The following is a 23,140-nucleotide window of genomic DNA, read 5'->3' as shown; positions in this document are numbered from 1 at the left end:
TAGCTTTTATGAAAACTATAAAAAAAAAATAAAGAGCAAGAACAGGAAAAAAACGAAGAGTTTGTTAATAAGGAGATACTGGAAAAGACCACTCCGTTTAGGTGGCGTATTGAGTTACGGGTTTTCTTTACCTTGCAGAAACTATTCTAGTTCGTTTTTAAATATTTAAACCACTAAGCTAAAATAGACTAATTTTGACGTTATTTTAATTATAATTCTAAATCTTTTTTAATAGTAAAATAAAAACAAACTTCTTTCACTACCTTCATAATGAAGATAAGAACGATACATTTTGAAGACGCTATTTGTTATACGGATTTGTTGAAGATGGCTGTAACTATGCATGTAAACATTTTTAAATCCTCTGAAGCCGTTTATAGGTTCTAAAGAAGGCATGCACGCCTCTAAGAGGAGATTTCTAATTAATCATGATAATTTCCTTGGAACGAATGCTATTAGCCCTCGAAGAACGTTGATTCGACTTCAGCTTGTAAGTATTTGTGGCTTCAACCATTTGAGCTAGACGACAAAAAAGGACACAGCGAAATTATCATTTTGTTTTTGCGCAGTTGAGATGAAAACGACATTTATGTGCGGACCCAAATCGTTCTATTAATAAAACCGTTATATGTAAACTATATGCCTATAGGAAGTTTATACACTTGTCGTTCTCTTCGGTTACTTCTTTTATCATTGTTAACATGGCGTTCCTGATATGTAAATATTACATCCTAGTACTGCGATTAATCGTCCATATAGCTTAAATTTCCTAAGCAGGAAGATGAATACCTAACAACCAGGTTTGCTCTACTATCGACTTGGGGAACGCGCCACATATTTAGATACTCCCATTCGCTTATCTCAGACTATACGACCGAGTCACCTCGCAAGCGATGCTAATGAGCCATGCAGCGGGCGTCTGCATCAGCTACGACAAGGGCATCGTCTGCTTACCTTCTCGAAGAACGCTTAGTTCCTTCTATTTATTCTAGAGGAGGGGTACGATAGACTGCGATCAGCTGAACAAGAACAAGTGTCAACTGTTGTCGATAACTCCGACTGACGGTCGTCTTCAACAGCATAGAAGACGTGCAGAGAACTGAATGGGTGTTAGAACATGCGTTATCGAGTGGCCGACTGTTGCTCCACACTGGTCGTTTAGGGAGCTCTAAGCTTCGGCAAAAAGTGCTAGCTCGTTCGGAGCTACAGTGTATGCCAAACATTTGGGTGGCATAAACTGCTACGGGTGTCGCTATCAATGAAACAACGACAAAGACCTGTAACAGCATTAAATGGAACGGCGCAAGTCCTTCAGCACAAACAATAGCGTTGACATCAGCAGCAGCGGTGTTCGCCTTAGCTGTTACACTAAGTGCTCGGAACTGTCTATGCAGGTAACAGCGACTCATGGCAGGCTCTTGGTGCTGTGACCTGATAAAAGAACAAACCACGATCAAATGAATAGTGTGCTCTACATCCTCTCGTCCTCTTGATTGAGATGAGCTTTCGACCAAATTTGACTAGCGAGCATTGAAGGGACAAGTTAGGTTTTGTTCCCCTTCGAGTTTACTGGTGATCTGGTTTAAGTGTCGTTCGTTCAAACATTTTTTCAATGAAGGTGCCACCATTCAATGGGGTTTTGCAGAATACGAGCGGTTTTATTTTGTCTTCCCGGAGAAAATCAAAGTACGAAATCTAAACAAATCGCAGCAGGCGTCCATCATAAAAAATGGCCAGTATTTAGGAAGTGATTACATCGACGAAAAACTAGAAACTGCAGTAATGATTATTAGTGCCATTCCAAATCTATTCGCATGTGTATCGGACTATATTTAACCCAGTGAAGTAGTGAGAGAGCTATGGTTTAATAGATCCTCCACAGAATTCTTGCTCAAGAAACGAATGTCATTTTCACCTCTGTTAAATACCTCAATGGAAGTGATATTATGCGGTCCATTAACATCGAGTGTAACTAAAAGGACTCGCTTACGCTGGAGTCCTATACCTATGTAAAGGTTGTGTCATCATGTGAGTCGTGTCCGTGTGCGTGTGTGCAAGTGTCGTTACATTATTAGGTACATTTTCGACCAATGTAGTTAACATCGTCTTGAACACTTGTTTTCTTCTTTCCGAGTTTCCCTGTCCAGTACAACTCGTATCCCCTCACCTAGCCCCATCTCCCCCTGACACGGTCCGCGCCGACCGTTTTCCGATGCGGGTCTAGACACCACAGTCGATATTCGGTGTTCCAGTTGCGTTTATTGCAAACGGCCTTTTCCAGCAGTGATTGATTCGCTGGACTGCTGAGGCAGGTAGCAATTGACAGCCACCATTATAGCAACGATCGTTTTCCGGTTGAGCACCTAGAAACGGCTTCGTGATGGTCAAGCCGTTCATCGGTTTTGACGAGGTCCTCCGCGATTCTCCGCGCTTCAGGTGAGTTGAGCTTTTATGTCTATTTATGTGACGCAATATGGCGATCATCATGCTTCCAGCATAGCGTTAAACGCTTTAATGCGTATACATATATACATTTATATAGAATGGGATGTAAGGGATGGCAAATGTGGGAAGGCTGATTCTTCCATTTCATTGCTGTATACGTCTATTTCGTAGTACAGTTTGACCTACTAGCAGATTGACGGCTATAGTTATTTCTTACGTCTGTCTTTTAGCATTTGGGCGCTTTTTCAGTTCCAGCTTACGAGCTGTGATTTTCTATAGTTGCTTCTTGTTGTGCCCTCTAGATTTTTCGTGCATTTCATCTTGCGTGTGAGGGACTACTGGGAGATAATTTGATCTATTCTGCTGTCGATAAGTTAGTACCTTCGTGTCTGTGCGTGTGTGTTAATGGCGACAGAGCTAATCGATTTTTTTCCGGAAAATAATGATAATAGTCATGATAATGATATTGATGGTAAGCTGAAACAGTAACGAGGCCTTGCCAGAAGCTGTGTTATGGCTGTTCTGTTGTTAAGAGGTATGGAAGCTGCCCGTAGGAATAGTTAAAGTAACCTCGAGTATCACTGCAAGGCTAGGGTACAAACTAATTGCGCAAAACAGGTGTTTCGGCAGTATGCACTGTGCGAAATGAATAGATTATAGCGGTCGATATATAGTAGTATAGCTGAGTTTAATAATTTCAATGTGTAACATTAAAAGTGACAAAAGCGCGTAATATGGCTATTTCTTTGTGGACTTTTTCACTTCATAAGCTGCAGTTGATGTATAGTTGCTAACACTAAAATGGAATATAGTAGAGCAGACTACAGACATATTCATGATACACTTGTGAGTCAAGTAAGAAATTTATAGTAGGTTTTTACTGCGTCATGTTGCAGTAGTCATTCTGGAAAAACGCTAGTCACCGCAAGGTAACTTTGTTGCCTTTAATCAGCCTTGGTCGTAGCCCTCAAAGTAATCCGTCCCAAGTAATTATCAAAGCAGCTGACCGCGACACTAATCTTGTAAAACAGCTTATTAACAGCGCATTCAATTCCTACACAACAGGTCTCCATGGCATCAAGCCAAAAGTCAAAATAATCACATGAACTTGGATCTAAATGATGTATGCCTGGCGTCCGCCAATGTAGCCTCATTTGTGCTCAACTTCACGCTATAAGTTATCTGTTTTTGACGTTGATCAGTTACGTTAATTAATCGTTTTCTCTATTGTGATCCTAAAGATGGTGGGAAAAAGTTGAATATCCCAACAATATGTTTATGTCAAGGTCAATGCCTGTTGTCAGCAGGGGAATCTGGTTGACTTCAAAGACTGCTTACGCGCTTATGTGTATTGAGTAAAAACAGATGTTCCTTTTGTGTCATTTAGGTTGGAAATTCCCAATTTCGAGACACATCGAAGCACGTATCTACGGATGTTTTATTTTGGCATTTGTTGGTACAGCTTACGCTCCAACTTTTTGAAAACACTCGTTGTTAGGACGCAGTTTCTGCAGCTGTTGGATACGTCTTGCCACAGAAGCTTAGGCGGCTAGATGTTTAGTCCAACATACCGCATTTAAACTAATATGTGCGTTCCATTCAACGTGAATGGAGAAAACATTGCAAGAGGGATAAGGGTTTAGTTCTGGCATGAGTAGGAAAGTGTTAATTGTATTAAGTAAACTAAAAAGTATTTTGTAAACAAACAAATCCTATCATGATTTCAATTTTATGAAACGATAAGTGTCCAACTAAGAGTATGGCTCCTAGGTCCGTCGTTTGCTGTACTATCTGTTAGCAAATGTAAATTTACTTGGACAAACCGGTTGTCCGTGTCCTATCGGGTTTTAGGTTACTGTAAGGAATATTTTATTTTTTACGTGTTGAAAAAAGTTGTCTATTATAGGCATTTTTTTCTACTGGAGATTTCTTTTACTAGGCATGCATTCAAAAATATATACAGTTACTCATTGAAATTTACGCTTTGTTAATGCCGTCCGATAACGTCGTATAGAAATCCTACATAAAAGGTTGTAAAACATACATAAAAAGGTTGTAACATAAAATGCTCAGTTCTATTTTTGTAACTGGACATATTATACTCTTCCGCAGCGATTCACCGCCTACTTTGCCTCAGATATGAACGACTGTATCCCTTTTATCGATAAGTTGGTTGTTCTATATTTGGTTAATGTTACTAAAAAGTAGTTTGATATTCGTATATACGTATCTCCTAGCAAGTCACGTTTATTGTTCTACAGTAGATAAAATCATTATAATATTAACAATTCTGAATGATCTTAAAAAAGCCTTAAAAAATTTAGGGCTATCTGCGGAGTTATGCTGAGCCCTTTTGCAGAGTTTGACAAACCCGGGCACACTAAGTTTTCCTGGTACTAGCGTCTATTGCAACGGACGTCAATTTTATTACAGAAAAAGGGTCTTTATTTTATTTTTTTTTATTTTTATTTATTTATTTAATTTCCAGATGTGCAATATGTGTGGGTTATTTCGCTCAAAGATACGATAGTATCACCACATTATTACATTGCCCATATTTCTCATAATGACATGATTTGAAAAATGTTTTTTCTCTTCAATATTGGTAAAATATTAAATTTGGATGTAGGCCTCTTAAAGTATTTAGTTGCGCTTGTTTCCCACTATATTTCATTACTTTTGTCAAATTCGCAGCCATAACGAGGTCACTTAAATGGATATTTCATAATTATAGTAATTTGAAAATGAAATAGATTAAGCGCGATTTTAGGCTAATCGTTTCTGTTGCCGACCTATCTAGCCAGCAATATTAAAACGCACAACTATGGATAGAACTTTGTGAACTTGAAGAGCCAATATTTGTTTAGAGACCGGTTTAGAGAAATTAGTGAAAAAATGACTTTTCTTGAAGCTCTAAGGCAAAAATATCAATTTCTGTGCATTGAAATTGTATGGGTCGGTATCCAATAAGACCGCCACGGATCAATGTACGAATGATTCTACCTAAGTAGATATATAACAATGACACCTTAACGCTGATAAATAGTCCGGCATAGTAGCGACCGACTGAGAGTGGGGTCGACATACTAGGTCTGGTATGGCCATCGTCAGTAAAAAAAAAAAGGTTAAGAGATTAGTTCTATCCAGCCTCGTTTAGCTCAAAGACGAACTGAATACAGACGTTAGGCCGCCCGAATTTTTTCGTTGTACATTTGAGCTATGCAATGGACAACACCTAGGCATTCGTTGCTCAGTCGGGTTCAGATTGGATGAAGAGCATGAAACGGCTATGAGGTGAATTCATAGATGCGTTCAAATAAGAAACAAATATAGTAAGAACTTGTTTGAGTTCACGTAAATCGACATCGTTAACACAATCTACCAACAAAATTTAGAAAAGTCTTTTCATCAGGATTAGGCCTCCACTCAAAAGTGGAGGCCCTATGGTGTGCATAAATTATTTGCAGTTTGTAGTAGCGATTTTAAGGAAATCTGAAGGTTTTAAACGAAGCGCAAATTATAAGACTGGTTTAAATATAGTTATAAAATATTATTATCAACCTCCAATACTTAATGATGTATTTGCAAAGTTAAACTGATAGAAACATTCTATACTTGCGGAAACCTTTCTGCAGATAGTGTTTGGTACTAAGTATTAATAGTAAATACACTAGAAATTCTATTTTGTTGTCATGGTTGACCTTTACGTGTAAAGTGTGTACTATTTCCCGTTAAGGTGTGTATTGTGTATAAGTAATATATACGCATATATGTAAGACTATATAATATCACTGTAATGAGTTTAATGGAAAGACAGTGATAGCCTATTTAAATGAACTCATTTAGGTGAAGACTAGAAAAGCGTACCTTACAAAAAGAGTAAAATATTTAGGATATTCAATTTTAGCCCAAGGCACTGCCCGACGCGCATAAAATTATAACTATTTAAAAAGTTTTAATCTTACAAATGTCAAACGTTTACACGGACACAACACGCCAATCAGCAAAAAAGAATGCTAGTAGAGGGAATCTGAACATGTTCTTTGTAAACTTTTTAACATAACGTTTGAGCTTAGAGCGTACAAATCTGGAACCATAGCAGACTGTCGTCTAGACAAACAATTTGGTAATTGCAACCTGCGAAAAGAAAGTGCTCTTCATATGTTAAATTATCTGTGATTCGAAGTTTTTACCAAGATATAACCATTGTTCCTATTCATAGCTAGCCATAAATAGTATGCAGCCCTATATGCATATATTCAATGAGGCGTTGCTATCTATCGGTGTTGTGCTGAAGATATTGGTTCAGTAATTTCCTTAGGGAGCATGGTCGAACATGCAGAATAGACCACGTAGGCCACACGAAACAAGAGCGTATAATAGTTAGTAAACAAAACGGAATTTTTCCGTTTTTTGTAGCGTAGATCTGGATTTAAATTGTAAATGTTTTAACCCTTAACAGATATTGCTTTCCTTTGATTTTAGATTGTACGTGTTACTCTTTTTGGAAATACAAGGTTAAGTTTTTTATTCGACATCGCTTCACATTTTGTATCCTCACTTGAATGAACTGCATATTTTACTCTCATCAACAGGTTTTATTTATATTTGATTGAAAATTACGTAAGAGCGATACTCACAGATTTTATGCTTAAATTGATTTTTAATATGGTAACTGGTGACGGGTAATCCCGAAGATTTCGTGGTCCACTTGATCCTGAAAAATGCTTTAATCGTCTTCTAACAATCGTGTCGATGAAATAGTGATCGACCGAGTTAATTTGTTGTGTTTCCTCCAGAATATGTATGTAGAGTTTACTTATCGGTTAGCTAGTAAGAGCTAGACGACACTTAACCGTCTCAGTTGTCTATGTGCTAAACGAGTGCTGCCTGAAATCCATTAAATTTATTATATGGCTAGAGGTCAGAGCCAGTGCTGGTGTATTCGGCAACCAAATGTAATATATCTTAGTTATGGTGCCTCTCCAAAACGCAAGGTGTCGATTAGTATCGGCCCCTGCACGCTAATAATCCTTATGTCTGTTTATCATTTACGGTATTTGAGCTGCGTACTATTAAGTACGAAGTGTTCATTGCTAATTACATAAAAGTATTATTTACTAATACTTTTGTGTAACTAGCAATTTTGCGTAATGAATTATTTTGTTCAACCAGGCCTAGCACGTATGCGGTTGTCAAAGCTACAGTTCGAAGCAAGATTGGGAATATTGCAAAAACTTCATACGGAAACGAAGTGTTAATCAAACTTATATTAGAGAAATAGACCATTTTTACTAACTTTCAGCCTAAAGTAAATAGATTCTATTTCACAATTGTACAAGTATTGCGAAAAATTTGTGTATTAAATCAAAAGATTTGTAGAATACTGGAACATCGGGATAGCAACGCACAGTATGTCTTAGTCACTACTCGTCGTGGCGTCATCGTTTAAGGATACTAACAATCATCTATTTACCAATGTTTCGATTGGCGTGCATGCCTATCGTTTTTTCTCCCGCAGATGCTGAAAAAAAATAAAAATTATAATTTTGCCATGTTGGCATACGATTCTTTTTAGTACGAGTGATACGGAAGGTAAGAATATATTGCTTATATGTATATATATATAAACGTTTAAGAAAGTGTTCGTTAAACACACAGTTTATTCTTGTTACTATTATTAACTCTCTTAATAACTACTCTTGTAAATTATTATTAACTAGTAGTAAACTAGAAAAAGATTGCAATTGCAATCTTTAGATCAATTTCGCTTTTCGGCTAATTAATTTTCACAAAAATCCTACTTGCAACTATTCTCTTCCGTTGAATTTTACTACGAGTGGCTGCTTCAAACAGGGCTCTATAATACTTATTTGAATAATTTCGGAATTCACATAATCATACTAATGTATTAATCTACAAACAAGCGCCATCTAGCGTAAACTCTGAAAGCGAAAGCGTCTGGATATGATGCGTTTGCGAGTAAAACTTAAAAAAAATCAGCAGCGTTCGTTTAATTCTCTTATTTGGTATTTACTGCCTAATCGGACTCTCAGTTGGCTCATAACGTTAGCTAAAGTTAAGATGATTTAGTCAGCAGCGTTAGCCACTAGAGTAACATAATCAATTTTAGTCCCACAGATAGGCCTACCGTATCAACAATTTGGCTTGCTATCGTGACTGAAATTTGATTTGTCTGAAATTTGTTGTCACGTTACGATGGGATATCCTAAAAATCGATTAGTATCCTAAAAGTTGGTTCCATTTGAAAGCTGGGATTTAATGATTTGAGATATTTTATTTCGGCTTTGAATAAAAATTGGTGGAATTTCTGTAAAAAATGTTATATTTTACAATTTCATTACGATAAAAGGACAAATGTCGGCTAGAGGTAAAAGAAAAATTTGCACTTTTTGTGGTTAAGATGCATAATCGGAAGAAATAATTCAAAACAGGATTCTGTTTAGGAAATTTTTATATGAAAGTTGCCCTTTGGGGTGGTCTACCAATTACGGAGCAAAACCTACACATAAGTGGCAATGACATCTGAACTAAATGAGCAAGTAATTATCGACCACTAGACAATTTTGCGGCACTTGAAAACCGCTAGTTACGGAAAAAAACAAATCGGCGCAAACGTGTCTACCTAATTTTATTTCCGTCTGCTTTATTCTACAGAGACGCAACGAAACCTGGCCATTTTCCAACGCTGTTTATCATATTCAACGAAAAAAAGCTGATATACGACAATAATGTGCGAATGAACATAAAAACGTGCTCCACAATCTGTGATAAAACCCAGATCGACGCTAAAGAAGGTGGTGCTGTATTTGGTGGGGCCAAAAAGGAATCGTATATTAGAAAACGACAAACGAGATGATAACAAACTGCTAAAAAAATCGACTAGGCGTCATAATGACTCAACCCATGACAATGCCAGACCACATACATCTTTAGCTACCCAGCAAAAATTAAGAGAGCTTAGATAGGAAATTTCAACGCAATCGCCGTATAGGCTGGATTTTCTATAATCATCTGTTACGGTCTCTGCAAAGCTCGCTTGACAGTGTTAATTCAGTAACGATACAGGGATGCAAAAATCACTTGCCCAGAAAGCAAAGGTTCTGCAATGATAGGGTTATGGTGTTATCAGAAAAATGGGAGAAGTTTATCTATCGAATACAGGGCATATTCAGTTTCGTAATATTATTTACAAATATAATATAAAAAATGCTCCAATTGCGGCTCAAAAAACGTGAAGACGTTTCCGATAATCTGATAGTACAATATATAGATATACTTAGACATGAACTCTTCGTTTTAATTGATCCTATCGACTAAGTCAGGTGAGGCATTTCGCGGAGCTGTGAAGCTCGACTTATGCTAAACAAGATGCGTCTATCGATGGTACGGTATAATGCTGGTAGTTTTAAAAGTGATCCGTAGACAGCTTCTAGAAGAACATGAATAAAAAGCTAGTGCGTCATTTACTACTACCACGCAATACGGTAATCTCAGAATTTAAGTTCTCCCCAACTGAGCGGATTCCTTGAGGCTTTTGAATACATATCGTAGCTAGCTAACTAGCCGCAGCAGTTAAGACGAGTCATAACGGATTTTTTTTTTTTTTTTATCTAACTCCAATAGTGGCTGCAGTATATCAAGGGATATGTGGTAGTGAATATGATTATTGAATTTGTCGCAGGATCACTTGTTTAACGGCAGATTGAAATATATGATTTAGTTAATAACTATAATAAGCTGTTCTCATCCGAAATAATGATTTGAAACTGCAAAATAGCTTTAAACGAAAACAATATTTTCGTTAGCTTCCATTCGTACATAGCCTGGGCTATAATTGCTTGCATACAGATATCGGTGTGACATGGCGTAATGTACAAGGCTGGCTAAACGTTTTCCGTTTCTATGATACTGTTATGGTAGCCAAACTCTGATATATTGGAATCTGGGTTTAATTAGCATATGTTCACGCCTGGAGGATCCTAACCTATACATATGTCACAAGTCATTTGCTACAAATTAGTTCATATCGAATGAAATCCTTTGTCATCCTCTACCCAGCAAAAATGACTGTTGCGTAAACCAAACAGAGGAATGTTGATCCTGGTAAAATAGCGTTCCTTCGGCATCATGCGGCAATAATTGTGACATCCAAATGTAAACTGTCTGTTCTCTGTTGATAGCTTGGATAATACGGAATAACCAACACACATTGACCTGGGTAGCTCTAGGTGTAACCACCGCTGCCAAACACACAAGTATGCTGCACAAGTATGATTTATCCGTTTTCTAGCTCATACTAAGCTATTAGGGCGGGGTCGTTTTAGAATATTTTTTTTGCTTGATTCAGTCATTTAATCACCACTTTCCGAGGACTAACCAACGAATCGTACATTATATTCAAAGAGCAATTTTTGCTGCGCTTCGTAAGGCCCACTCAGAAAAAAGCATGTCGAAGATGATTATAGAATCTTCGTTTTTCTCTATTAAAGACGATCTTACCGCTATCAAAAAGGTTATCGGTTCTAGGATGTTCGACGGTTGGATGTTTTGATTCTTTACTACTTTCCCTTCAGGGAAATATCATTATTTACAGACTATTGTCTTGTTACCTCTATTTGTGTTACTTTTTTCTTTATTAGATGTTTACTGTAGCGACTCGTGTTTTTTGTTTGTGCACACTTCGCGTTGACGGTTTCACAAAACTTGACATTATTTCGAGACAGTGATAGGGAAGGGGCTTTTGATAATCTACTGGCGGTAGATCTGGTCTCTGTTACACGACTCCATCACATAGCACTAGCGCCACCAGTTCGGCTAATTGGGGCCATTAGTCACGGCATTTTTGGTATAACGGTTTTAACAATGTTTAAGCTTAACATTTCATATGAATTTTTTTCGTTAGCAAACGTTTGTCATTACTGTTGTGTGGTATTCTTTAATTAGTTGGTGCTGTTATGTTTTTCTAATTGCGGATTCAAGTCCCCACGACGCAGTTTTTTTGTTCCTACTGTCGCTGCGTGCTGAAACGGACTCATTGGCCTAACGTATCTGAAGATTTGCTCATAAGACATAGTTGCATTATAACATTTGCAGGGCAAAGTAGGTATTGAATTTGGAAGACTACAGTCAAACATGATGAACAAATCTGTGGATAAATGAAAAATGAGATACGCAAATACGATATCCTGGAGTCACCCTGTTGACGTTGCCGGGTCGTTAGATACACAAGATGCGGTGCAATAACTGGTAATGCATTGAGCTCATAATAAGTGAATATAATAACCACACAGGGCCCAACTTATACTTTTTTTTTCTAATTTTCGGTTTTTCCAGGGATAGTCTGCTTAAAAATGAGCATAACATCGAGGACTTCGAGACGAAAATCGAACGAGTCGTTAAGGTGGGTTGAATACAAAAATAAATTACTTTTTTAACACACTTTTTTAAACACCTTTTTTAACACCAACGTCCTTGCCCGTGTGTTAATCATTGACGTGTATTGGAACTCTTATTACATATGTTGTTGCTGTTAGGTAAAGGCAGTGCTTGCTTTAGGTAACTGCCAAATATCTATATTATTATTTTGCTTTGTAAAGACCACTACTTGTTGGATTTGATACGTTAACAGGCATTTTAGGCTTTTATCTGAAGAGTGAATTTTGAGAATCTATATGCGACGGTGCGTATTAAGGCTCTCGGTACAGACCTGAATCGTAACTGATTTGCAAATTACCTAGTGTTTATAAACATTTGAAACGATAGCTGATTTTGTATTCGGTGACTATGAAGACTGAACAGTAGATTTTTATGCATATTTAAGGGCAGAGAATATGTATTTTATGTTGAAGTTTTGGATATTGAATACGAAGTTAGCACTACAATAGCAAATGCTCACATAACAAATGCTTAGTTGCCCACATGTATAATAATAATATTATATACATATGAAAGAACTTGACGAAAGAATGTGCTAGGCCGTCACATTTCGCCCGATAGAAGGTTAGGCGAGCAAACGGTTATGGCGTTTAATATTGCTATTATCCCCATTGGTTGTGTAAGGGTTATATAAATATGTATATTTAGAGTAGCGAAGCATGCAACAATAAAAGAAGATCAACTTGCCAAGAAGGGTTGCATGCGCCATAATCATTAGCAACCGTTCGTGTGAGATTTCAAAAAAATGCTTAAAAGAAATACAGTAGACTCTGTTTCAATCTTTAAACGTGTGGTTAGCTTTTCGTTTCGATAACAAGTCAACAAGAAATAGAGCACTACAAACAACATAATGCTCATGATTAACACTTTCAGTTCGTCGTAAACAATGCTGCTTGTTGTCTAACAATTTTAGATAGAAATCTTGCTGTTCGGTTTATGAGAGTCTTAGTGGTGTAATAATTGGCTTGTCCCAAATACCTGTATCCTTGTTTTGACTTCTACGTTCTGCGTCGCTATTGGGCGTTCCATCAGACGGCTGGCTCCCAGCACGAAAAGAGTGTTCCTATGCGCGGATTCGAACCCAGACCATCACATGCCCTAAGATTAGTTAGCGAATACGTTACCTAGCCGAAGTTTTCACGGAAACAGTGTACGTACCTGCGAGATAGCAACAAAACCCTCTCTACTTCATTCAACACCTGATGGATTGGCGTAAAGAAATGTGTTATTCTCATTTATCTAATCCGCACATGTTTCTTTATTTCGAGTTTTGGCTATACATCCTTAACCGACCATCGTCATTGGGAACAGCTCTACCTGCAAAAAGCGCTACACAAATTATTGTAGTTTATTGGACCACGTTACGTGTCACTGCAATTTGTAGTCGAACGCTAGCATATTGTATATGTGTGGGTGTACTGATCGATTAATAGCGCCAGTCTAGAACACGTGTAATATTGATCGTTCACGTACAAGACCGACGTGGCCGTACGTCGACCGCATGGTTCTGACTAATACGAGTCAACGAAAGACCTCATTATTAAAATTTAAATTAAATCTGCTACATTTCGACAATGACCGGTTTTTAAATAGAGCCAATGTACTTAGCCTGTAATGACTCGGTCATTATGAGCCGTATCCGCCATCACGATCAAAACATTCGTTAGTTCTGTGTTATAACGCGTCGTAGCCACATATAGATTCGTTGAAAAGCCGCTGTGTGTCGATGACTCCTATAGTTTACGTAGAAGTTTCGTTTATATGCTATGCGTTACATGATTCAAAGAGGTATTACTCATCATTCGCAAATTTGGAATGCCCAAAAAACGCATTTAAAAAATGTGATTCCGCTATTATGGGCAAAAGCAGGAGAAGATTCGAATTAATTAATAAATTGAAGTCGTTGGAGAAACGACTTCAATTTAAGTCAATGAAATGTGAACTCAAACAGTCGATGATAGTTTTCACAGTATTCATTTAGGGTTATTCCATTGTTCGATAGGCTTCTTAAATCTATCATTGTGATACCAACTAAGCAAGAAACAAGTAACATTATGACAGCAGAGTAGCGAATATATTTGGTTCATTTTTACCTACCCAGTACCTAACTTTCTTGTTACAAAAAGCATACATCTATATTATTATTGTCATTGTTAAAAGGAATAAAGACATCGCCGTTTACGGAGTATTTATAAATTCCTATGTGAATACTATTGTATATTAAAGTTCTCGACCACTGCTTCGTTTTCGAATGAGTTTTCAGTATTATAAAGTATATTGGTCTTACGACTCAATCTGTGATAGGATATTAAACGCAGAGCTGCGTAAACACACAGCCTCTCTTATTTCTAATTCCTAACTAGCTCAGATATTAGTGGACGTCGTTAATCGCTGTCACCAAATGTCGACTATTTTCGTTCTACCGCTGATTTCCTTTGCAGACCTGTATGGCAATGGTGGAGCAGGGACGGGTGTACAATAATGCCATGCGTCTATTTTTCGACTCAGTCGCCGAAATGGGCAAGCACTTCAAAGATGACGTACAGATCAAGGTAGTTAAACGCCTTTCGCTCAGTGATGGCAATGCTATAATGCTAAGCACTGATCCGTTGGTAATCCGTTGCGTTTCCTGGAAGAACTGTGGACACTATGAATAGTTATCGAGTTGCAAATATAAATTTTACTTTGGGTAGAAAGTCTGTCAGTCTTCTTTTAGTATCATCACTACATATTTATTTCTTGGATTCAAATGATTTTTTGATGTTGTTTCATAGAAGTTTATCACTAAAGGAGAAGTTATATATATATATATATATATATATATATATATATATACATATGAATGAGTTATATTGTAAACAGTAATTTTACCATAACCCGGATTCATTATTTCACGTTTACAGCATAGAATGTTGAATCTTAATATAAAAGTAGTTTCAATGTTTTTTATGGTCCATATAATATTATATGGTTTATATAATTAACTAGTTGTACCAGTATACAGCTAGAGCGGTAAAAGAAAATGTCATGCTCTGCAGGATGGTTGAAATAAGCAAATATCAAAGAATCGTTTGTTTTAATAACAAAACGATATATTTGTTTTTCCATGTAATTAAATCCAACTAAATAATATAATTTTTTTGCGTTTACAGGCATATGGTGAGTGTATAATCCAGTAATAATAATCATTACTGTCTTTATATGTATATATATATATATATATATATATATATATTACAAGTGATTTTACTCCATGTATTCATTTTTATGAATAATATAATGTTTTATTTTTGGTTGGATTGAGTATTTGCAGGGCTGGATTGGGGATATAGTAAAAGTTGGAAGAGATCTCATCGATTTCTTCATGATACTTGTCGACCACAGTGAACGAAGCTTCGCAAAAACCTTAACGAATTTTATCAAAGAGTGAGTACAACTGGTCTTGGCTGAGAGAGCTATTTATGGCTTAGCGGCTTATTTTTACTTTATCGTCTTGATTACTGCGTACTATCCTTGCAGTTAGTAAAAAAAAAAAGTAGCTGATTTTTGTTTTCATTATTATTAGTAAGAAAAGCTATTTTTTTTCTGATTGTTGTTTCAGTGATGTTAAAAAACTCAGGGAAGTACACGGAGCATTTACAAAGATCTCGTCGGAACTGGATGGCTCCCTGCAACGCCATGCGCAGCTTCCCAAGTAACTTATTTTGAATTCGACTATTGAGTCCAACTTTATTAATTTATTGTTTATTTGTTTTTAGTAATAATATATTGGTATTACACTCCAACCAGTGAAGAAGGACGATGAGATTTGTTTCAATCTGACAGGGATAGATGTCGATTGTGTTATTCGTCGGAGTTGGAACGAGGGTAGACATACACAGGCCATTGATGCTTACCATGTGAAACACAATTGTATTACTGCCATTTCAATCTCTACGCTACTTATCTTCGATCCAATTAGCCGGTCCAGAATTGAGGCCAAATTCAAACACGGACCGTGTTTGTTCCATAGCTTATTTCTCCGTGTCCAATGGATATATGTAGCATAATTTATAATTTAAAAGTTGACAACTTGAAGGCTTTTGTTTTACTTTAAATAAACAATTTATGTTCTTTTTATGAATATTGTTCGCAGAAACAAGAGCGTCGAGCTCGAGGAGACGGGGAAGTTGCTCACGGCGAATAGAACTTGCTTTCAGCACACAGCTCTCGAATACGTCGGAATGCTCAGTCGCGTGCAGGCTGCCAAACGACACAAGGTACGTTGGATGCGATGCGCCCCTGTCATTAGCCTACTAATAAAAGTATTTTCAACATGATTATCGTGTTAGTTACAACATGGCATCATGATCGTTTTCACGAAGAGCGGGTCCTGGGCTCTTAAAACGAATATGTACCCATACTAAGTGATCTTTACGTTGACTGTAGATGATGGAAGCGTTGCTTGGCCAAATGCACGCCATACGTACATTTCATTCGCAGGCATTAAAAACATTCGCTGAATACGAAGCACCGCTCGAGGGTGCGTCGAAGCACTTTGCTGATATGCGAATGAGCTATGAACGGGAATGTATGACCCTTTCAAAGGTAAGAAACAGTCGAAAAGAAGTCTATTTACCATAATATTTTATGCAGCTAGCCAATTACTACTGACAGTAATATAGCCCAAGGTAAAAATGCTGGTCTTTACGCTTACATAGAGAGTACCATATACCCGTCGTTATTAGAAGAAATATATTATAGAATGTTTCTTATTCGAGGTGTCTACTACATACTAGATGCGCTACTCTAATTCTCTTAGCAAAAATTTCCTATGTAAAAACTTAGCATACTCTTTAATTATACAATGATGTTGACTCATGAATGAGGTGAGTGTTGACTTAACTAGTGCATAATATGGATAAGAAAATTAGTAATAATAAATCTGTGACTCCGACTGTCTTAAGGCAGCCTTGCCTATTACCGCGTAATCGACTATTGTTTACAGTGTGCACAAGATACTCGGCGTGGCCCGCCTCAACAGCTCTGTCCTGTGAGTATTAACGAAACATCGAAGGTCTATTGAGCATATTCGTAGTGCTTTCAGCCGGTCGCATTACTTGTCCCGAATTTAAACGTGCCAATTTATTGTCTGCACAGCATTTCTGCGCTGTTTCTCTACCGTTCTTTGGTCAGTAACTTTTTAGCTTAAGTAAATTCAAATTTGCTACGTTGGTTGCAGTCAAGCTTTTTATTTCCTGTCTTCATCGTCGGTTGCGCGGGGTTTTTTGATTTTGACGTGAAGACGTTCGTTTATTTTTCCTGTCATGGTGAACAAGGGCGGCCAACGGGCTTTAAATGTGCAGGACGCCTCGCTTCCTTCGCTGAATTGCCAACGAATATTTCGCCATTTGGAGAATCAAAGCTAATAAGCGTGTATCGTATATTTCTGTGTTTCCCATTAAATCACTGTGTATACGTTAAAGGGTTTACCTTTTTAAATACCTGATGTTTACAACAAAATTTCGACAATAGTTGTCATATAATGTAACGTCTCAAAAAATGACATTCTATATTTTTGTTTAGCATATGCTCGAAATTCCCCTAGGTAGTATATCTCCATAAAGAACCACACTGTATATACGCTGTTCTATTACGCCCGCATCCACAGCGAACTTTTTTGTTTTTTAAATGGAACCATTTAAAAATAAATGTTCCGTCATGTGTAACAGTATTCCTCATAACTTAAACACAGTCCACAAGTTGACTTCGAGGACCTTGGCATAAACCGGAGAGGACTGCTAAGTTTGTTTCTCTCATATGTCATCGTTCACTGACATGAGATGAAATAACCTGTGCCATCGGAGTTTTCTTGCTGGATGCGTAGAAATAATAATTTTTTTTTCTAAACTGCGTCGCTTTTCGTGTAGAATAAATTCGACATCCCCTTCATACCGCGAGTAAATCACTTGCTTTCGATACTAATATACCGATATAATCCTACGTGTCAGTGTCTGTAAATCACTATGCTTTGTGCTTCTAGCCATTTGCGCGGGTTGCAGGCTATAGCCTAGATCTAATTTACTTTGAAAAGTTTTACGCTTATTTTACTGTCGTTTTTTTCCGGCTAAATTCAGTCTCTTTGAATTTTAAAGCCTCGTCAAAAATTGTGCATTCGCTGTTGCTTGCCTGCTTCAGGAAGTTGAAACGTACCTTCGGCAGGTTACCGGAGAGCCACACTGTCCGGCAAGCGGAGGTCCCACAGGACATCAGCTTGAGGGGTATCTGTTCAAACGGACAACGAATGCGTTCAAAACGTGGAACAGGCGGTGGTTCGTTCTTGATAATGGGTCTTTATCGTATGTGTAAGTCAGCCTCTAGTGTAATTATTGGCAAGACGGTCATTCGGCCAAAGAAAATCTATCGAATTTTAGTACGATCAAGGAATTGTTGTTGACGGGTTCGGATGAGCCAGTTGTCGTTGCTGGAATTGCAATAAAAATGGAGAACTCACTGTAAACATTAAAAAGTATTGCTAGCCTAGGCAGCACACGCTCTTGGATGAACATGATGCCTTGCAGTTGTATGATGAGCTAAGGATATAGTAACTGTTCATTTACTAGCTTTCTTAATCTGCAAGCCATCATATCATCTATTGCAGAAAACGTGATGGAGACCCAAGGGATGTGACAGTCATGGAGCACGATTTGAGATTATGTACAGTTAAGGAGATTTTAGATGGCGAGCGACGCTTCTGTTTCGAGGTACGTCTGCTAATTACCAACATTACCATAAGGCTATTTTACTAGTGTAATAGATAAATCAAAAGTGGTTTTTATTTTAGCGATTTTGCCGATTAAAGTGAGTCCGTACTACCGACAGGTATGGATGCAATATTTGCAAGTGACGAATTGCACTTCCATGCAAACTTTCTATATAGAGGCAATATTTCGTACGTATACTATGCTCTAAATACATCCTGTGTATTTTAATTCTATGCGTTTCCATGTGCCGTTCTACGATCTTGATTAGGTACTGTCTCCGCACAAAACCCACGCATTGCAAGCCGACTCGGAAAAAGCACAAAAGATGTGGGTTGAAGCACTGAAGCAAGGTACGTATCTAGATTCTAAAAGTTACTCTAGATGTCTACTATTGTAGCTGTTGCTATAATAGTTGCATGCAAGTTGTTATGAGAAACCTAAAATAACTGTGACCTATGCTTTCGGGTGGGGTGTCGGGGACAGTCGGCCAGGTGCTGCGCCAGGACATGTGCCGTAGTTTCTCTAAATAGAGTTGTTCGTGGGTTTGTTATTAATGAATGAATATTATTTCCTCGCGTAACCTTCCAAACGTCAGCCGTCAACAGTCGACGACTGGCAATGACCACAGAATACGATTGAAAGTAGCTGTATAACTGTCTGTGATCACTGATGATCAAATTCGCAAGACGATGGAACAGTTATAGATAATATTAGAAAGAACGCTGCAGTACTTTGTGTGCGATACGAGTATCTCTTTGACTAACTTAATATTATAAACAATATAATATAAACACCTAATTTTGCTGTGGGGATTATGCCCGATGGAACCGTTTATATGTTTTCAGGTATTAACAACGCACACAACCAGAATGAGGCGCACGCTAAGCGGCTTGCGTCATCCTCGGAGTTTCTCGCTGCACCTGGTAATGAGAGGTAAGAAAGTCTACTTCTCTGATATTAACTTCGATGTACTTCAATGGAGTTAGACGGCAAATAGAATAGCTTTACATATATATATATATATATATATATATATATATATATATATATATATATATATATATATATAGCAGAAGAGTTTTATTGAATGAAAAAAATTTGGTTCTTTAGGTGTGTCGACTGTGGAGCTAAAAATCCGGAATGGGCTAGTGTAAATCTGGGCGCAACTCTTTGTATTCAATGTTCGGGTATCCACCGTTCACTCGGGGTGCACATCTCTAAAGTAAGTTTTAAAGAGATTACTATTCGGTTGATGACAACAGGTGCAACCCCAAATATTATCGCAGTCGGAAATGCTCTATTTAGCCTAAACGAATTTGTTTGTCTCGCTGCCATTCTCATCGTACAGAAAATCTTCTGATTTGAGGTATGAATTCTTTCCTGAAATCCTGACAAATCAACACACGTCAACTATATAAGATATCTCATATGATATGAAATATGTATTATACTTATTGCACAGTCACAATTTTCAAGATATTTTCGTTAGTTATTTTCTAAAAAAACACCCAAATCAACTACAGGTTCGGTCGTTGAAGCTCGATTCGTGGGAAGAAGATACCATGAGAATTATGGAGCGATTAGGAAATGATGCCGTGAACAAGGTAAGATATTCTCCCGTCGTGTTACAGGCTTCAGTAACATAAGAAGCCATGAAAATAACACACTTTATTACGGGTTCATGACGAGTGTTAATACTCGCTCGTTAATAGGCAAAGAAATTTTCGACTATTGCGTCCCTCTCGCAGCATTCGCTTGAACGTTTCCACCGCTGCGGGTGTACGTTTGAAGACTGTCAAAGAACGCTATCCTCAGTCGCCATCCAGGAATATCTGTGTAAACATTTTTTTCTTCCGTTAATTTAAGTAATACCATTATGTTACGTTACGCGTTCTGGTTAAGAATTTTGCATATGAACTTCTTCAGCAGCTTTTAGAGCCATGGCCCAAGCTTCTATTAAGCCTGTACTCCACACTGGTAAAGTGTACGTCGAATGTACAAACGAACATATTGTTTATGCAATTGTGTGTACAGTTGAATCTTCAACTGGGAATGACTATAATTTCGGTCATATGGGCGCTGTATTTTAACTAAGTATAAACACACCAAGATCTTTTATAACAAATTTTGTTATATATATATATATATAAGCAATAGTCGAAATCGCGATTTGATGTTTGATATTCAATACGGCGCATTTTGGCACCGGTAACTTAAAATCAGCTTCATTGCCAGAACCACTCTAATGATTCTTGGGAAACAATCGTCTGTTATTCCACATTGCCGATTGTGTACACTTTTATGTCGTTAACGTAAACTTCAGCACACACGTTTAATCAAGGAATCAGTATAAAATATGGACATAAGAAGTCTGGGAATAAAAAGGAAAGATTTTTATTCACGAATGAGACAATTCAATTACGTACTTGCTACACCATGTTTCAGTAGAGTTTTTCGTAGGTGACCGTTTCCCATACGTTCGAAAGTTTACCGTTCAACATGGGAGCCTGGTCAATTGTTGTCTCTAGCAGTTGTATGACCACAGAATGCTTCGGTCTGTACATGGATTGCGCGTTTAGAGATTAGGCTTTGACTATATCCTTTCCAGAATTTTGCATGCGACAGCGATGAGGGAAAACAGGTGTTTGCTGGGCGTTGTTAATATTCTTAATAGAAATACTCTCGTTTTATAGGACGCAGAAGAGCGCCTGATTATAATTCAAAATCATGAGCGGGTGTTTTCATCAAGGAAAAAGCTATCCCTGTAAATTGTTATCATCGCTTTCCCATGGGGTTCTCTGTTTTAGGTGTTCGCGTATCAAGTGGATGAGAGCATGCGTGCCCAGCCCGACTCCGAGCGCGAATTTCGAGAAGCGTGGATTAGGGCTAAATATCTCGAACGACGGTTTGTTAGACCTTTGATATCAAATGATATCCCGGAAAACGAAACGCAGAACATCACTCGTTGGGTCGTTGCCAGATCTGGGTAAGAAGCGATTCACGCTGCACGATTTTCTGCTGATGCGGTTAACGATTCCAAAAGAAAAGATTTTTCATTTAGAATCATTGCGTCGCATAAAAATACGTACTTTGTATACAATATATATAACCATTGTATATATAAAACCATATATAATAATATAATATATATATCATATATTATATATGTATATATAACCAATGTATATAAAATTAACCAGATATATGTACACATACTACAATTCTGTATACAGCACGGTATGATATTATTATTGTTTACGAATCTAGTGTAGTTATCTAAGGGTGAATACATTGATGATGTTAAACATTGGATATATGGTAAAAATTTAGCAATGTAAAGTAGGTTCCTAAGAGGAAACCCAACTTGAAAGTTAGAATGCGTTTAGTGAACTTTTCGGAGAATCTAGTTATTAATGCGAATTAGCGAAAATCTCAATATTTAGTTGTCGTTTGAGGTAACACTCCGGTTAGTTTTCCCTACTTTCCTGTTTGCTGATTTTGTGGAGTTACAGACGACGCTGCATTCCTGGCAAAGGTGTGCTGGTGTTCGGGGAAGACATAAATCGAAATTGTACTTCATCTGCCCCTCAAGCACCCCCTGGCTCCTCTGAAGAGGTAATTTTTATCAAAAACAATACACATGTTGAAAAAATACTGACTCGAATATCACGTAACCTGCGAAATTAATGATGGAATTATTTTCTCCATGTATTTTCTACGTCCGTGTTGACGGTTCTTCCAGCTGTTCTCATTTGATGATATATATCGTTGACACGAGTTGACAATCGCCATGCGAGAGTGAAGTATGAGTCAAAACTTTAGCTTCTACTTGAATATATTTTGTTTTGAATTGACCGAACTTCAGGATGAAGTAGAGTTAGAGACATTCCCCATGTCAGATTTCACACCTTCTCGCCTGCTCTACGAAGCTGCGGGGGCGGACAATCTTAATGCAATGCTACATGCTCTAGCCTGTGGAGCCGAACCGAATTATCGATGCGAAGAGGATAGACTGCGTACATCATTGCACAAGGTTACCAACATCTGAATTATCCATAGCCATTTATTTCGCTAGAGACGAATAGATACGTTGTATGCGTCTCGGCGACAGTCCCTAATTACTCGAGTGTACCAATTCATAGAGATGAAACGCATTGCCCCTTACTACTGCTGACCATACCACTGCGTATGTAAATTTGATCTCTATATGCACTCACAAGTTTCTTAAAGTTTAAACGTTGTTTGGTATTCGTCAATTTGCAGGCGATTGCCGACGGCCCATGGGTAGCAGCTGCAGAATTTTTGCTACTGAATGGAGCGCAGCATACAGCTGTGGATCTAGAAGGACTCACGCCGCTGCACCTCGCTTCCAGAGCGTCGTCTGTAGCCCTCGTTGGGCTTCTTTTAAAAAAGGTTTAATCCCCCCCCTCCCCCCTCCCCCCCCCATAAGATCAGTAACAAGAAACACAAAGCCCCTAATTACTAAAATAGAT

General features: G+C 37.8%; 1 protein-coding gene across 8 annotated transcripts in view; it reads left to right on the top strand.

Annotated features, from left to right (window-relative positions):
• CenB1A (Centaurin beta 1A) overlaps positions 1-23,140 on the top strand; it is a 30,018-nt gene that overhangs the window by 1,118 nt on the left and 5,760 nt on the right. Inside the window, exons 1-19 of one of the 8 annotated variants that reach the window (XM_086993753.1) lie at positions 929-1,394; positions 2,148-2,436; positions 11,803-11,869; positions 14,346-14,456; positions 15,218-15,330; positions 15,506-15,598; positions 16,040-16,163; positions 16,333-16,491; positions 16,892-16,936; positions 18,082-18,248; positions 18,545-18,647; positions 18,916-18,997; positions 19,493-19,580; positions 19,758-19,869; positions 20,171-20,251; positions 21,455-21,633; positions 22,154-22,262; positions 22,513-22,680; positions 22,911-23,060. In XM_086993753.1, the coding sequence (XP_086849879.1) occupies positions 2,381-2,436; positions 11,803-11,869; positions 14,346-14,456; positions 15,218-15,330; positions 15,506-15,598; positions 16,040-16,163; positions 16,333-16,491; positions 16,892-16,936; positions 18,082-18,248; positions 18,545-18,647; positions 18,916-18,997; positions 19,493-19,580; positions 19,758-19,869; positions 20,171-20,251; positions 21,455-21,633; positions 22,154-22,262; positions 22,513-22,680; positions 22,911-23,060 (2,007 nt within the window). In that variant the 5' untranslated portion in view covers positions 929-1,394; positions 2,148-2,380. Of the gene's footprint in view, positions 1-925; positions 2,437-11,240; positions 11,315-11,802; positions 11,870-14,345; positions 14,457-15,217; positions 15,331-15,505; positions 15,599-16,039; positions 16,164-16,332; positions 16,492-16,891; positions 16,937-18,081; positions 18,249-18,544; positions 18,648-18,915; positions 18,998-19,492; positions 19,581-19,757; positions 19,870-20,170; positions 20,252-21,454; positions 21,634-22,153; positions 22,263-22,512; positions 22,681-22,910; positions 23,061-23,140 lie in introns of those variants that run through there. The other 7 variants (XM_086993754.1, XM_022813037.2, XM_022813034.2 and 4 more) reach the window with 7 other exon arrangements.

Source organism: Varroa destructor, unplaced genomic scaffold (assembly GCF_002443255.2).
Source record: "Varroa destructor unplaced genomic scaffold, Vdes_3.0 BEIS01000006.1, whole genome shotgun sequence".
In the NCBI taxonomy this organism is placed as follows: Eukaryota; Metazoa; Arthropoda; class Arachnida; order Mesostigmata; family Varroidae; genus Varroa; species Varroa destructor.
Note: the sequence above shows the minus strand (reverse complement) of the source record. Positions and strands in the feature narration are given on the sequence as shown.